We start from the raw sequence: 18277 nt of genomic DNA, 5'->3' as shown, positions 1-18277 counted from the left end.
ATATATATATATATATATATTTTAAAATAATTTCCGGAAATAAAATCGGTACCAGAAATACAGTTCTTTGTGACTTGGGTATGAATATTCGTTGGTGGATTTCAACTGGAGCTTCTCATCTTGAGCGCATCCCGATTCAAACTCCTGGATTCTTCAGTCTTTAAAGCAATATCGTCATATTTTCTATACAGACATCAAAACTTTCCACAGTGTCACTTTCCCATACTGTACACGCTCTATGCTTACATGTTAGCTGAGAGTGAATATGCCACCGCTGCACTGTAGTGTCCTATATTCTTGTATGGCCCTGCTTTGAATCAGCAGCCATGAGCTTGAAATGTAGCCGCAGGGCATTTAAAGGTCATCCACCACATAGCTTTGGTAAGGCCGCTCCAGGAGCCGCTCCACTTCCACCTTGGGCACCACCCAGCACTGGGCCAAGTGGCGCTTATTTAATGTGTCCTTCAAAGTCTTATCCTGTAAAGTGACTGGAATTTGTTCGTCCCCTTTCTTGAGTAATCCCAAAGCCAGAGTGTTGTTGTTGCTGATCTGACCGTGGTGGAACACGGCACCGTGTCTGTCTGTTATCCTCACCACCTCTATGGTGCTGTGCTGGAACTGGCCTGGACAAGGAAGAAGACGTTTTCAGGGTCAGGTCTGCACTATTATGCGGTAGTAGCAAGATATCCTCTTAATAATGCTCCTTTCCAGTGTAGACCTATAGTCTAACAGCAGACCTATTCATACCTGTTGCTAATCATACTATATTGACTATGCTACATATTATCCATCCATCCATCCATCTTCTATACCGCTTATCCTTCCTTCAGGGTCACGGGGAAACTTGGAGCCTATCCCAGGAAGCATCGGACACAAGGCGGGGTACACCCTGGACAGGGTTGCTGCATATTAATTAAATCTAAATTTAAATCTATGTCTACGCAACGAACATTCATTTATTTATTCATTCATTTTCAGAAAGGGCTTTATCCTTGGCAGGGTCATGCTGAAGCCAGAGCCTATCCAGTAATGGGTATGAGGTGGGAATACACCCTGCGGGGCACACTTTCACACCTTCACTCACACCTAGGGACAATTAAGCACAACCAATTTACCTACGGGCATGTTTTTGGAAGCCGGGAGGAAACTAGAGAACCCAGAGGAAACCTATACAGTTGAGGGGAGAGCCTTGCTTTGAGAACCCTCCAAGTGCTTAGCTATACGCTTGCACTGGATAGATTCTGTCTCACTTGTAAGTCTGCTGAGTGAATAAATGTTTTGGACACCATGAGAAGGAGAACATTTTGTGCTACATACCGAGTAGACCTTGCGTTGAAGAAGATAACCCCTCTCCATCAGCTGTGTAGAATCCTAGATGCTCCACCTGGAAATAGGTGGGGTGACTATATCGATGGATCAGAACCAGGAACATGACGCCTTTTCCGAGCTCAATCCAACAGCTCTGGTGTCCATCAAGCACAATCTTCAAGCCTGGGAGTGTCACAGATCCTTTCTGTCTGATAGGCAGAGTTTCAAGCCCTTCTCCCTTCACTACCACTGAGTCTATTGTGAAGGTGATCTTGATGCCACCTTTTGAAATTCTGATGCTTATCTTGTCGAAGAAGGTGCGAGTGCGGTCCTCGATTCCAATCTTAGGAGGAGCCAACATCAAATGGCCATTCACTGTAATGCCTGCAGGGTGGGGTGTATAAGACATTCTTTTCACTAATAATTCATGGAAAATAATAGTAATAGTAAAAATAATCATTTGAAAAATACATTTGTTTTGCTGCAGTTACGTTAGGGTCAAGTTGACCTTAGAGTACAAAGATCAAAAAAGGTGTGGTGCACACATACACCATTAAACATATTTATATTTACTGATAATTTAGATCGTTAATTAAAATGTTTCATCTGTATTATTATAAAATATAAATCCATCCATCCATCCATCCATCAGTGAACAGAACATGAGGTTTAAGTAAGAAATAAAACAAACTTTTTAAGTCTGTTTACATGGAGCAAGTCCCTGTGTAAGTTGTTACTATAGAAACTGTAACGTTTTAGAATGAGCGAATTAATATAAACTTGTAAGGATTGTCACAGCTGCTGCTACATAAAATGAACACTGTTATAGTTACCTCTGACTGGGTCCTCCAGAAGATGCAACACATCATTGGCCTCGCCATCAACAGTAAAACACAGATTTTCATGTATCCTTGGGAGCATAACGACAAAATGGGGGTCTCCATCCACTTTGAAAAACACAATAAAAGGTATATGAAAAGGAATTAATCCTCAAACTCAACTATAAATCTTCAAAAAAAATTTTTGCCACAGTGAAAAATGAAAAACCTACCTGAGGAGGAGAAGATTCCCACAGAACTTAGGATATCTGTTGTGTCATCTCGTGACGCTGGAAGAAAAGAGAAATTGAAATGAAATATTCATACTGTAAAAGACTGCATGAGATACAATGTATTTTCCCAAAGTCTAGCAAATGAATGAGTATATATGTGTATATACATATATGACTGAGAAGTAATATATTGCTTGATGCTGTCATATTATTCATATAGGGTGCTTTCTGACTTACGAGAATCATAATGGATGATGTAGTCGGTGTCGTACTCATATGAGACATCATACTCTATAAGATGGATTACATTGGTATTGGTTAATTCTTATCAGTCCAAAAACAAACAAACAAACCAATAAAAAACCCAATGCATGTATATCAAACAAATGACATACCTTTCACATCATCAGCATCTGTACAAGTGATAAAGAATATTGTATCTTTTTTTTATACGTTCTATGCATATGCTATCACCAAAAATAAAATCTTTGCACTACTTGCTGGTCTGGTAAACCAACATTTCACTGTCAACCAATTAATCATGACACAATCACTCAGTCTACTACTATAGTGAAGTCATTTAAGTCATTTTTAACATGTATTCCAGAAATGTAAAAAGAAAAATAAACAAAAGGTTTATTGAGATGTATCATTGACTAAAATTACATCTATTTAGGATTGTAGTACCATGTGTTAATGATAAATCACCACTACAAGTCTAGTCTAAGCTAGAAGTCTAGAATGACGCAAAAGACTAAAAGTGTTTGCTTTACCTTTTGTCAGGATGGCTGTAGAAACATCTGTTAGACAGAGAAGATAATGTTTAAGTCAATGCAACTATAAAAATTGAGTAAAAGCTGTCATATCAGAGCAAACCAGTAACTACATTTCCCATCCTGCACTGCGGCCTACAAACATGGCCGCCATGTATTGCAATTCCCAGAACACTCACGTTCATTCTAATCATGCACACCTGCATCAAATTCACAGCACTCACAACCACAGTATAAAGAGACTGTTTGAACACAATGACAATGAAGTATTGAGTGTTATCACCTTACCGAGCATTTGTACCCTGTTCCTCGTTTTGTTTCATGTTCATTGATCTTGTTTCTCGTTCTCGTTTCTTGCCTTGCCTAGTTTATGCCTGTTTGCAGATCGACTGACCCATTGCCTGTTTTTGACCACGCTATTGTCTCAAGATTTGAATTTGTCTGGATTTGTGTTTATTAAAAGCTCTTATCTGCACCTGCATCCGTCCTAACCTTCATTACATTAATATTGTGGAAAAAATGGTTTAGGATTATTTAGGATCAAATATTAGCACAAAATATGCATAAGCATATTTGCACGTTTACTATGAGGTCATGAAAAAAGAATAATTTCAGCAAAGAATACAGTATTAATAATCTTTTTGCAAAAAAATCTAATGCTAAAAGACATCTGTGCTCAAACAAATGAGCTCATTTAAATGATGGATCCATTCATCCATCTTCTATACCGCTTTATCCTTTTCAGGGTCACGGGGAACCTGGAGTCTATCCCAGGGAGCATCGGGCACAAGGCGGGGTACACCCTGGACAGGGTGCCAATCCATCACAGGGCACAATCATATACACACTCACACACCCATTCATACACTACGGACACTTTGGACATGCCAATAAGCCTACCATGCATGTCTTTGGACTGGGGGAGGAAACCGGAGTACCCGGAGGGAACCCCCGCAGCACGGGGAGAACATGCAAACCCCAACCCTGGAGGCGTGAGGCGAACGTGCTAACCACTAAGCCACCGTGCACCCTTCTAGTGAAGCTATTATAGTTCTTGTGCTGGGATTTCCTTGTTCATTGCATTTCGCTGACCAAAGGTTTTATTTGTATAACACTTTTAATAATAGACACAGCAGAACTCTTTCAAATCTGTCAAACATTTTCGCAATCGTTGAATACTAAATACTAATACAATCTTTAAAAGTTTGATGCAGTTACGCACACTAAATACTAATACTAATACTAATACAATCTTTAAAAGTTTGACGCAGTTGCGCACACTTGCACGATACTTTTCTAGGCAGAGCTTACTGCCCTTTACTGTCCTTTATTTAGTTCCATAGAGTTATCGTTGCAGTGGTTAAAAATGGGAACTGTAACAAGCAGTAATTTAGGCCCACTGGGACAAGAATCATGCTGCCCCATGGTTGCCAGGGTCACATTATTTTTTGCCAAATTGGACTAGTTTAAAAACACTCCAAAGTAAATAATCTGAATTAAATCGAATCAAATTCCCAAAACAAAGGCATTGTCTATGTGCAGACAGTGTGTCTATGATGTACAGGACCATTTCTATTATAAAATATATCCCAAAGATTAAGCAGAGGGAAAGGGAGATTATGGTGTTGATAATGCCCATACGTCAGAAATGCGTGTGCACCACACTGACCTTGTTTCCCATACAAAGGCTGAGAAAAATAAGAAAAATGTGCCTTCCGTTCCCAATGCCTAATATTTTGGGGGTCATTTCAGGTCTATTGTGTGAGCCCAAGACCAGTAGATTAATTTTTGGATTTCAATAAAAGGTTTACCTTTATAGGCTACTGTTTTCACCAAACAAATCTTTAATTTAATTGAAAGTTGAATTTAAACTGGAAGCACATTGAACTTTGTATATTGTAACACCGCCGATGAAAATGCAGCCGTTACTAGAATTTCAAAGCATCTCTGCATGATATTAGAACTTACCTAAAATACCAGTAGCTTCCCAGATATTGGGTGCATCTGTCATGCCTGGCATAGGGGCAAATGAGGCAGCCACAAGAGTGGAGATGTTGATTTCCTGATCAAGATCTTCAGGTGAAGCATTTGATGAAGGGACTTTGTAAAAATCTGGCTGCACTGCAGGAACATCAGGTGTGGCAAAATTGTCAGTGTCAGATAAGAATGTGGGTTTCTCCAGAGGCAGGACTTGATGTTTCCCTGAGCTGTGTTGTGTTGTGGTTTCAGCCACGTTTGCCATTGGAACTGAACTCTTGAGAGGTGTTGAAGTGGTGGAATTGAATGGGAGGAAAGTGGGCGCTTCGGTTTTCATGCTGCTGGTTGGAACAATGGGAGCTTTGCTCAACAGAGGGACAGAGGTGGTCTTAGATGCGCTGTGTGGTAAAGATGTGGTCCTCTTGGGTGATGAAGCTGCTACATTTTTGTCTGAAGAAGGAGTATTTACTGGATGTCTAGGAATAGGCAGGTCGTGTGGAAGGGGTTTGGTCTTTAAAGGTTTGCCTGGCTTTTTGATCAAGGCCTCGGAAGTAGAAGTCATTTTAGAGGTACTTGGCGTTTGTGTAGGTGTGGTCATCACACTTGCTGTAGTGGTAGTGACAGGCTTGGGTGTAGTCGTGGTTGTAGAGACAGTGGTTGGATTTGGCTCATCAATATCTGGTTTAACCACCACCAAAGAGGTGACTGGAGTGACAAAGTTATATTTCAGTGAAAGGTTGGTGGCCTTCTCTGCTAGCAAGCGTTGTGCTAATGGATCTGAGCTGTTGAGTTTAGCAATCAAAAGCTCCTTGATAGTGTAATAGGCCCAGAGGCGATGCACAAAGTTGGAGATGCCACGCTGTTCCCTGGTACAACCCAGTAGTGCTGAGGTCTCATTTACTTCAAGATTGGCCAGTACAAACTCACTCTCTACCTTCACCTTCTGCTTTTTGCCACTTGCTGTCAACGAAACTTTCAGATCCTGTATGTCTGGCTTAATTTTCCCTGTGACTACCAGTTCAGAGCCTTGGAAGAAGTTGGGGAAAAGGGCCCTTGTAACGTCATAAGCTTGGTCATCAAGGTAGGAAAGCTGGATATCTGACAGTAGTGGACTCGCTACCTCATCATAGAAACCCTTTAACTGGAGTGCAGCATCAGCATCCTCATATACCTGAAAGGAGTATAAGAAAAAAAATATTACATTTCATTGGTCATTTGCCAGTTATCTGCTTTTACTCTTAGCGATTCTTAGTGTACCTGTTCTTTTTCACTTTTAAACATTCAAAATTTTGTATCACTGAGAACAAAACTTTATGGCTGTATACTGTACCATCCGTGCTATCCCACGGTTCTCCAAAGCCAGACGTTTCAGTAGAGGAAAATCTGCATCATCTCCGAATGCCAGGGCAAACAGAGAGACTGAACCCAGCGCACTCTGAGCATTATGCAGAATGACCTCTTGTGCAGTCACTCCAATTGTAGCCTCTCCATCAGTCAGAAAGATGATCATGGGAACTCGTCTTGGTGATGACAATTGGCTATCAGGAGATGAAGAGGAGGAGTTGATCAGCTGTGCTGCTGAGAGAAGAGCCGCATTGATATTTGTCCCTAGAGAGGAAGAAATCCAGGGAGAGAAAGCTGTTAGTAATGGTCTTTACATTACGAAGAAGTAATTTGTAGGGACACTGATAGACACCTACAGCCATCTGCAACGATTTTCTTGACAAACTCCCTCGCGTCCCGTACGTTCTGCTTTGTGGCCAGTACAGTGCGGCCTTCCTTCCAGATCTGCACTTTATCCGAAAACGTAATGAGATTGAAGTAGTCACCCTCACCTAGGTCAGCCAGGATCGTAGATATCGCTGCCTTAGTCTGGGTCAAGAAAAAACATATAAGATGGCTAGTAACTGACTAGGAATTATGTGTTGAATTTACTCACATTTTCATAATTGATAAGATATGACACCTGTTTGATCTTCGTGCCCATCATGGAACCACTGATGTCAATAACGAAGACAATATCTTTAGAAACTACTGGCAGGTCCCGTGGGGAAAAGTAATGAACGAAGTAACCATTGTGCACCTGAAAAGAAGAAGCAAAGGAACCAAATGTGAAAACCTCTTATCGGCGCAACACGAAGAGTCATTCTGTACATGTATGATAGTGTCATAACCTGGATATCTCCCATGAGATCTTTTTGCTCTACATCATACTGGAGGACAAAGTCTGCATTGATGCCTTTGGGGGAGATGGTCCTCTGCTTCTGCAGGCTAGGGTTGTAATGAATGTGAGCACAGTGTAGGTTCTGCTGCACCTGAGCGGAGGGGGGTGCTTCGGCCTCGGCTGCAAGCATGTGCAAACAGTTTAGCGGCATCAGCATACTGAAGTCATTAAAGGTTATTAAAGGAACTGCCTTGATAAAAGCTAAGGCTCAGAAAAAAAGCCTAAAAGGCTCTTTGATATCAATGAGATGTATCTTCTTAAAGGAATCTTCTTAAAGAGACCACACCAAACTGGAAGTACAGATGTAACAGTTACTAAAATAACACAGTATAGAATAAAAAAACAAATAAAAAAAACAAAAACAGCCTTAACATGCAGTGGTGTAGCCAGGAGTAGCCCAACTCTAGTGATTATGGACAATTTAATGTTTGTCTTTAATTTGCACCTTGGTCAGTGTTGGTGAGTAGGCGACTGGTTCTGAGCGGTAGCACTTTGATGAAGCTGATTCCAGTCCTCTCTGCTATACTAACATCCACAGAGAGATTCTGCACAGGTTGTCCAGGCCTGAGGCCCAAAGCCAGCTCATAGCGCCCCAGCTGTCGTGTCAGTAGCTCCTCGTACATCAGGGAAAAGTGCATGTGGACTCCAGGAGGCACACTGACAGCCACCCGAAACTTCTCAATCTCCCGCTCCCTTTAAACCAAAGGAACAGATTACAAAAACAGAAAAGCAACTCAACAACTCTATGGCACTTTTAACACAGTCCCATTTATGAATAATGCAAAAAATAATATCCTAATTGAACCTATTATGAAATACATACTGCTCTGCAAAAAGTTTCAATAAGAAAACCTTTATGGACTGTGGTATGCTTTAAACCAGGAGTGTCAAACTCATTTAAGGTAATGGACCACATTATACTTGGTCCGGTTTCATGTGGACTTGAAAAAAAATAAAGAATAAAAAATAGAAATAAATAAATAAATAAATAACAATAAAAATTGTTTAAAAAAACAACAACAACAACAATAATAATAATAATAATAATAATAATAATAATAATAATAATTATTATTATTATTATTATTATTATTATTATTATATTGAAGTGGGGGAAATCAATGTAGTTTGCTTAATTATTTACAAATAAAAAACTTAAATGTCGGATTAGTGATTGTATAAGTATTTACCCCCATTGGTGTGAAATTCCTAAATTAGATGGACGTATTTAGATTTAAGATTTATGTCTCTGAGTTTATTGCGCTATTTTGGCACCTGGTGGAATAACAGAGACTCATTATTTAAAAATTATTATTATTTTTTTAATTCAGTTACAGGCTACATAATGATTTAAATTTAGAACACTTATTAAATTCACTTGATGGGCCTGATTAGAACATTTTTCGCATGGTTCTCTGGTCACACTCGTTTTTCGCATGGTTCTTTCTACCCAAATGCTGGGTTGAGCCTTTTGGGTCATTTAATTGGGTTATTTTCTCAGTCTTGGGTAGTTTTGTGTGACCCAACCACCAGGTTAGTGGCTGGGTCATTTTCACTGACAGTTGAATCAATGCACCCTGATGCCACTCCGATGCTTCAGCCCAGCTCCTTGGGTCACGTCAACTCAGTGCAGACTGTTTGAATTCACCTCAGGTGGAGGTAGCGGTTTTCACAAGGACAGACTGTTAGATTTATTTGGAGAGACGAGGTTCGTATCAATATATTTATCCATAAAACCATTACTGTACACAAGAAAAAAGCAAAAATGTACAATAACTGTCCAGTGTACATGACATCTTCGTTAGTTTTGGCTTACTTGTTTGTAATTCCCACTGGATCTCACTGGATTATTCAGTTTTTCGGAAGTTTTAAACGTCTACTTTGATCAAAATCTGACGTTTTCGTCTTAAATATATGACTTATTTGAGACATTTACTTCAAGTCTATATATAAAAACCACTTAACATCTCTAGCAATACATTGACGTATTTGTTTACAATGTAGTATATTTGACATTTTCAATGGGTAAAAATAGCCCTGAAAATATTAACCCATTCATGAAATAAAACTAACCCAGCGTTTTTGTAAAAATGAAACCATCCTTTTTAACCCATTTGCTGGGTTAAAATTAACAACCCAACTTGATGGGTTAGTTTAGCTCAAAATCTGTCCTATACTTACTCAGCTGTTGTTTTTAACCCAGTGTAACCCAGTGCATGGGCTGTATGTTTGACACCCCTGCTTTACCTTTAAGAAAAATTGAAAGAAACATGGCCTATAGCATTTTTCAAGTGGATGTCTGCTCACTCAGTCAATGCCAAAAGAAACATGGCGTAATCCCAGCAGAGGAGGTATCAAATACACTTTTGGACTGACTTGGTGGCAACAAGTCCTGTTGTTTTCCCCTGCTTCTTGGCATCATCGTAGATCTTCCTGGCAGCAGCTCTCTCCTTCACTTCGGCCACATGGACTTTACCGTTAGATGTGCTGAGGTGTTATTTACAAGAAAAGGGGGGGGAAAAAAGAATAGTTCAAACTAAAGCGAATAGTCAGGTCAAATCCTTGAGAAGTTCTGGTGAATGAAAGATTATTTGCATTATTTGTATTTAGCATATCTGCAATCCATTCACTAACATGCGTTTACAGAATCCTTCGTACCTGCCTGGTCAGGGCCGTTATGGTTTAAATTAGGCTATAAGTTTGTTTATATTTTGGAAATTATAACCAACTAAATATTGTAGACTGGTACAAACGTGAGCAAACATGATTTAAAAAACATCTCTAGTTGAGGTCAATTATGCAACTGATGCAGCTGAGGCTGAGAAACTCTCAGAGCAAGAATTCACATACCATGCGGACACTGCTGGCGTTTCTATCTCTGTTTTTTTTTTTTTTTTCCATTGTGTTAAAAAAATATTCTGGTTTTGATCATACCCATTTCATGTTTAAATCTACATAGAGATACTGATACAGATACTGATATTTAGAGCACTAAACAGATACAGATACAGATAGTGGCAGTATGTTACACACCTTCCATATGTTGCCTTATACCACCATTTCCCCATATTCTTTTCTCACTCCCTTTAAACACACTGTGTATCCTGTTTAAGGTGGTGCAAAGAACCTAAATATAAAGCTGACCCATTCACCTAAACATATTTAAATAAAAAATCACCAAACCCACCAAAATAAACAGACAGCTTTGAAACAGGGCTTGTCTCAGACAGAGCAATATTGAAAGGGGAGTTTAAGGGCCAGTGGAAAACAGATGCAACAGTATGTGTGCTGTGTGAGCCAGCGAGAGATCTGGATTAGCTGTTCATGGCAGAGTGAGATGAACAACACAGACCTCTCAGTTATAACCCGCATGACGTCAGTGTTCGAAAGACAAGTTTCAGCATGTGTATGTATAGTTTTGTGTGCAAATACAGACGTGTTTTATTCATATGAGATATATTTTTAACTGGAACTACTCCTGGGCGTAAGTGCGTAGGTGTATTGTACTTGCATGTGTACTGAATGTGTTTGTGCTCACGTAATGATATGTGAGGGTGTATTCCTTGGCCACATGCCTTAGTAAACTCAAGTGGGCAAGAGGAGAAGGACAAACATGGCTAGCTCATGTCATTTTCTCTGTTAGCTCTCTGGCTTCTTGCTACAAAGCCCACTATTCATCTGGCATGAAGGTTCCCCATTCGTCAACCACTTCCACCCCCAAATTCAGCTCCTGGCAACTCGAGCAGCCAGCCTGCCATTTTCTTATTTGCGGGATCTTGCTTACACGGAGGATTCTTTTTAAAGGAAAAGTGGTTTTCAGGCCTCTTAGTCATATACAAATGTGTCTTCTTTCCCCTAGCAGTGCTTAGAGAGGACTTCTTTGAAGTTTTATTTTGGGATTAGACCTCTTCCTGGTTTAAGCGTCATTTTTGAAACCTTTTATCTCTCTTTCATTTATTTTCTTGTGCTGTCTTTAAATATCGTATTATGAAGAATAAGTTAGAGACATTTGATCACATGATTTAGCTTGACTATGGTTTTTCCATTTAATTACTAAATATTTGTTACTTCCCCATGGGTAAACTGTATTTTATATGTTAACACATAATTCTATACACTTTATGAACCATAGAAGGCCTTCTGTAGTAAAACCACAGCGCTGTTGAATTCTCAAATCAGAAGGTGTTGATTATTTTTCTACAACAGCCTAAAATTAGAAAAATAACATATTATTTTTCTAACAATAGTGCCAGGTGTAATTCAAATCACAGGTTTATATCAGTGCTGTCATTCTAATATGTTATCATTTCTCTAATAACGGCTATTACACAGGGACTTCTAGGGATTTTGCGTGCTAATATGGCTATTCCTAGGAGGCCCTTTCCTTCATTTTTAGTTCCTGCGTAAGTTATTGTTGTTCAACAGTTACTGAGAAGATGTATACTGAATTGGAGAACAAAAATGGAGAAATTTATAGTACTATTTATGACTCACATGGTAAAGTTGGAGATGAAGGCTGAGGGAGACAGGTCAACCTCAAACGCTACCTCTTTGGTGAAATGGAGCTGGTTCCACACTGAACTCTCTACTGTGGTGAGAGCATAGCGGGAGATGACGGTGCATCGCACATGGTAATCTGTGATCTTCAGCTAGATATCAAAGGTTATCAAAGTGAGTACATAAAAGTGAAACTGTGCAGAACAATAAGTCACCAGCAGTGGATTTGAGAAACTCTGCTATAAACGAAGCTATATATATGTGCACCTTGTATCTGTGTAGTTCATTTATTCCTGCAGTTAGACTGGCCTGTCATGAGATTTAATGGCAGCCCATAGCAGTGTGTGTGTGTGCGTGTTTGCTTGGCCCTTGTTCAGACCACATTGGTCTGGCTAAGGACACCATGGTACCTGTTAAAATATTAGGAAAACCTTCCTTCATAAGTGATATGCATATATATAGTATACTTTTACACCAGGTATGAACAAATATAAAAATAACATATTACAGAGTCTGTCCTTTTTATTCTATTCTTGAACTGTACTATTAGTAGCATTTGGAAACAGGTCTTGGGTAATTTTTGGTCGTTATCCATTCTTATCTATCCACAGGATATGAAGGTTGCAATCTGATTGGAGCTCCCATTCTTCTAGTTTCCGAGAAAAAACAAAACAAAACATTTGATCACCGTACAGTGATTTTTCAGAGCAAGATGTAGTCACTGGAATGGAATTTCAAGGCATCCAGTTTTTAAAGTTTTATACAGTTTTGATCAAAGCATTTCTAAGAGTAAATGAGATATCCTTGCCAGAGGGGTTCAGGAGAAGTTCTGCAATGACAGTCAAATGGCTACTTTAGGGAAAGTAGGTTATTCTTGGAGATATTTGGTGGAAAATAAACATACCCAAATATTTAGTTAGACGTCTGATTTGCATGACTGGTTTTTTGTGCATCGAGGGGGAAAAAAACGTGAAGCCTGCATAAGTATAATTAACAGTATAATTGACAGTCATGCAGACTTCATAGGAAAAGCCATAAATTAATTGACCACTTTGTACCAATTATATAAATTATTATACATTTGCAATCGTAAGACTAGATTAACTATTTGTGAGCAAAGGCCATGCCTGTGATTGCAGAGAACTTGGGAGAACTTGGTGGGAGCAGAAATGTTGTGACTAGTAGTGAAAGGGACAGAGGGGAATTTATAAGAAGTCAACTTGGAAAAAGGTGAAGCAACTGGCCTTTGTCACAAGCTTCCGATATTTCATAACTCTATTAATGGTAGATACATATGAGAAAGAGAAAATCAAACATGAAACTCAGTTGTGTTTTTACATCATACACACATGAGTATTTTGAGTGAGTCAAATGATGTAGCAAATCCTCATTTTCTTCAGAAAAAAATAGAACAATTCCAGATAATTGCATTGGGGGATAGTGGTGGTTTAGCGGTTAAGGTTCTGAGTTATTGATCGGAAGGTTGGTGGTTCAAACCCCTGCACTGCTGAGCTGCCACCGTTGGGCCCTTGAGCAAGACCCTTAACCCTCTCTGCTCCAGGGGCACTGTATCATGGCTCACCCTGCGCTCTGACCTAACATGCTGGGGTATGCGAAGAAAAGGATTTCACGGCACTATAATGTATATGTGACCAATAAAGACTCCTTATCCTTATAAAATTATTATTAGCCTAAAATCCTTGTCAGGACTGACCAGTGTCCATATTCTTAAAATAAACATGGTTTCATTTAACATATTTTCAGTAGTGCCAGTAATATTGGTCCGTAGTGGAAAACATTGGCAGGCATGGTGTTTGTCCTCACAAGTGAATGATAAAAACAATAAAATACTGTATGTATTATAAAATCCAGTACTTACTGCAGGTTTAGCTGTGTTGCTCTGACGTCTTAATCTCTAGAGAAGAAGCAATACCACAGAATGACAAGTTAGAATTAGACCACTGATTTGAATCATTTTCACAATTAATATTAGATTGCTTTTCTACGAGACTGTTTTTCGGAGTCTGCAGCAAGTAAGCATGAGAAAACCCCATTCTTTGAACGTTTATACCACATAGACACAAATTATAGAGTCCTGCCTTTTTGTTTAGACTGGTGTTTGGCAGAAGTATGAATTACCTGACTGTAAAACAAGCATGACCAATGAGAGTTTGACTCAAAGCTGAAGTGTTTATAGTCTTAAATTAAACTACTTTACATTAAAAATCATTTTATGTAAGTATAAACCATTTTAATGTAGTATAATACTGAACAAAAATGGACTAAGAGATCAGAAAACACGCCTGTACTCTGCCCCTCACTTTGGTCCATCACTCTGACGCCAACGTGTGAGACATGGTTGGGACTCGACGTCGTATTAAAATAGACTGAATCAAAGCCATTCATGAAAGACGTGCAAATGGAGGTAAATATCAGTACTGTACACAGACGACTCTTAGATGTTAATTTTACACATAAACGATCACTGTGTTAGTGTATTACCATATAATCCTGTATGGATGCAGGGAATGTGAAATGGGGAAAACAGTCAGCTTGTGCTTTGCCTGTGTTTGTGCACGTAAATAAAATAAAATCACTTTGACACTCAAGTCATGCGTCATTTAATTGGGATGCAAGTGCAAACAAGCAGTTCTTATAAGCTTACTATTCATTCAGTGTGCACATCTGTTTATACATATACAGTGGGGGAAATAAGTATTGGACGTGTCAACATTTTTTTCAGTAAATATATTTCCAATGAGGTTATTCACGTGAAATTTTCACCAGACATCAGTATTAACTCAAGAAATCTGGAAATAGAAAGAATTCACAACATTAAAGTCCATAAATAAAGTTATGTGTAATAAAGTGGAATGACACGGGAAAAAAGTATTGAACACGCTAAGAAAAAGCAGTTCTCCAAGGCAAGGTAAGGCAAGGAACCAGCTGAAATCCGTAAAGAGTTAGAAAGTAATTATACCCCCTATCTGTGCAAATTAATATCAGCTGGGTTAGTAAATTGATGGTCTATAAAAAGGCTTTTCATTACCAAGGTGTCACATAAGAAACATCTCATGATGGGTAAAAGCAAAGAGCTCTCCCAAGACCTTCACAACCTTATAGTTGCAAAACATATTGATGGAATCGCATACAGATGTATTTCAAAACTTCTGAATCCTCCAGTAAACACCATTGGGGCCATTATCTGCAAGTGGAAGCAACATCACTCCGTCATCAACCCGGCCACGCACAGGAGCTCCTCACAAGATTTCTGACCAAGGAGTCAGAAGAATAGTCAGAAGAGTAGCCCAAGAGATAAGGACCACTCAGAAAGAGCTCCAGAAACACTTGGAGGCAGCAGGTGCCATCGTCACAGAGAAAACAATAGGCAATGCACTCCACTGCCATGGCCTCTGTGCACACTCACCCTGCAACACTCCATTACTAAAGAAAAGGCATGTCAAAGCTTGTTTAAAGTTTGCTACAACTCATGTGGACAAGCCTATGAAATACTGGGAGAGTGTAGTCTGGTCAGACAAGAGCAAAATAGAACTTTTTGGCTGTCGTACTACACACCATGTTCGGAGAAGAAATGGCACTGCACTTAAAACACTATATAAACAGTGAAGTTTGGAGGTGGAAGCATCATGGTGTGGGGCTGTTTTTCATCACATGGTACTGGCAGACTTCATATAACTGAAGGAACGATGAATGGAGCCCTTTTCCGGGAGATTCTTGAGAAGAATCTGCTGCCATCCACCAGGATGATGAAGATGAGACGTGGGTGGAGCTTCCAGCAGGACAACGATACAAAGCATACAGCAAAGGAAACTCTCAATTGGATTCAGGGAAAAAAAATCAAGGCATTATAATGGCTGAGTCAATCACCTGACTCGAATCCAATTGAACAAGATTTAAAGACAATATGTTTAGAAGAACTGAATACTGCGACCCATTAATTTCTTCATACAGGAAGTGTCTTGAAGCTGTCATTACAAACAAAGGCTTCTCCACTGAGTATTAAATACATTTCAGTTCGCGTGTTCAATACTTTTTTCCCCTTGTCATTCCACTTTGTTACACATAACTTTATTATGGACTTTAATGTTGTGAATTCTTTCTATTTCCAGATTTCTTGAGTTAATACTGATGTCTGGTGAAAATTTTATATGAATTGCCTCATTGGAAAAATATTTACTGAAAAAAATGTTGACGTGTCCAATACTTATTTCCCCCACTGTATAGACTATAGACATTAATGTAAAAAACTCATGTATTTTTGATAGACAAATACTCAGAGCGTGCAATCTCTGGGCTGAAAATTCATATGAATTTCTTTCAGTAGACTGAGGTGATTTTGTCACATTGTCCTCTGTGGTTACATGTATGACTTTGTACAAGTTTAGTCTTCTTCAACTTGTATAACTCTGACTGTGTGACTATTGTTCTAATGTTTGTATATCTTGGTGGGGATTAAATGTCGCCACAAGTACAGGAACTTTTTTGTTTACAAAAACTGCAGCTTTTATTTTAAAAAATTAAAATAAAACGAGCCACAATGTTTCCATTTGGTTACTAAGGTTAAGGTTTGGGTTGATTCAAGGTGTAACATATCATTAATAAGCTCCATTAAAATGATGTCAATAGAAGGTTTTCACCAAGATGTGTGTATATGTTCAGTTGTACCTCTCGCTGTTCTCTCTACACTCTAAAAACTGATGGTTCTTGGAACATAGGGTTTCTTCAGGTCACACCTGCTATGAATCTTCTAAAAAACTAATATCTCTAAGATCTCCTGGGTTCCTCCCCTCTTAGAGAAAATGGTAAAACCCAAATCACAAGTTTTGTTCTTGTTTTCCAATTTGTCCTAAAACCCAACAACATATGTTTCCCTATCAGAGAGGATTCCAAGAGCCTGCTGAAAAAAAGTAAGAACCCTTGATTCTTACCTAGAGCTAGTATGTAAAGGGCTTCTCTTGAAGAATCATTTTATTATAAATGCTTAACCTTCTCTGCAGAATTCTGCTTAAATAAATGGTTGGTCATAAAAGCGGCTGTTAAATGGATAAATTTCATAAAGTATGAAGTACATCCATCCATTCATTTTCTGTACCGCTTATCCTACACAGGGTTGCGGGGAGCCTGGAGCCTATCCCAGGGGGCTGGAGGCACAAGACGGAGGACACCTTGGACGGGGTGCCAACACATGACAGCACACAAGTACACTTTCTAACAAAGAGCACCAAGCGATCAGAAAATGTGCTTTTGTGTATAGATTCTACGCTTTAAAAAAAGACATAAATGATATTTCCTTATACTCATCACTTGATACATAAATTCAGATGATCTCTCTCTCACACACACACACACACACTCACCGTGAAAGCGGCACCTCGTGCGTCTGTACGCGTTCTGAACTCAGCTGCTCCTCCAACACACACCACAAACATGAGCAGCCTCAGCACAATCCCGTCCATGTTCATAATCATTTTAAATCAGTCTAACGTCTCTGTTCAGCCTCCAACAGCTTCATGCAACCCACACACGAAACATTGTGTGACAAAATGCTGTGTGTTTTCTTATTTTTGATGTATAAATCCCTCCCCCGTACTTCTACAAGTCATCCAGGTCTGTGCGCAGGAGAGAGTCAGTCTCATACCTGTGGGAAGGCTAGATATTGAGGAACAGAGGGGGTGTTTATTGGCTCGAGTTCAAGTGCAGCTCTCTGCTGGAAATTTCGCGCAATCCTGCCATCATTTGGAGGCCCCAAGTATCCTCAAACCGTTAACCCGTGAATGCCCGCCTTGTGTGTGTGTGTGTGTATATGTGTGTGTTTGTTTGTGCGTCATTTTCCATACAGTGCTCTGTAGATATGCGCAGCTTTTGTTCATTGATTGCAATCACGTGCACTGAGATCTTTCTTCTAATACTATGGTATTCGAAATTCTTTATTATAGCAGCAATAAATCAAATCTTTGAATCGCCACCTTATCTAAAACTTCCTTGCCATTAATAAACCAAAATCCCCCAGCGACAATTCTGAAAACCTCAAAGTGTTGACTAGCTATCCATCCATCCATCCATTTTCTATACTGCTTATTCTGAACAGGGCTGTGGGGGGAACCTGGAGCCTATCCCACGGAACCTGAGGCACAAGGCAGGGGACACCCTGGACTGGGTGCCAACCCATCGCAGGGCACAATCGCACACCCATGGACTGGCTGTGCCAAATTGCACACGTGAATGAGTGTGCATGCTGCTATCTGAGTGCTCTTGGGCTAGGCTCTGGAGCAGCCGTGACCCCGATCAGGTTGAAGCAGGTATGAAGGATTTCTCCAAATTAACCATCAACATATTCTAATTTGATCAAGACTTACTAGACTAAGCAAAATTGACTCACATATTGAGATGCTGTACTAAGTAACATTCTATCATTTATTTCTTACA

At 39.4% G+C, this 18277-nt stretch overlaps 1 protein-coding gene across 1 annotated transcript; it reads right to left on the bottom strand.

Annotated features, from left to right (window-relative positions):
* Positions 1–45: 45 nt before the first annotated feature.
* itih6 (inter-alpha-trypsin inhibitor heavy chain family member 6) lies at positions 46–17442 on the bottom strand. The gene is made up of 17 exons (XM_053643557.1): positions 17209–17442; positions 13710–13745; positions 11828–11982; positions 9710–9820; positions 7779–8026; positions 7284–7453; positions 7076–7192; positions 6810–6981; positions 6440–6717; positions 5101–6280; positions 3133–3159; positions 2755–2772; positions 2597–2650; positions 2360–2416; positions 2142–2255; positions 1318–1692; positions 46–623 (listed from the first exon to the last, which is right to left on the bottom strand). Exons 1-17 carry the CDS (start codon positions 17317–17319, stop codon positions 355–357), a joined length of 3492 nt encoding a protein of 1163 aa, XP_053499532.1. The 5' UTR covers positions 17320–17442; the 3' UTR covers positions 46–354.
* Positions 17443–18277: the final 835 nt, after the last annotated feature.

Source organism: Ictalurus furcatus, chromosome 15 (assembly GCF_023375685.1).
Source record: "Ictalurus furcatus strain D&B chromosome 15, Billie_1.0, whole genome shotgun sequence".
NCBI classification, from domain to species: Eukaryota; Metazoa; Chordata; class Actinopteri; order Siluriformes; family Ictaluridae; genus Ictalurus; species Ictalurus furcatus.
The sequence above is the reverse complement of the archived record's forward strand: the minus strand, read 5'-3'. Positions and strand labels throughout refer to the sequence as shown.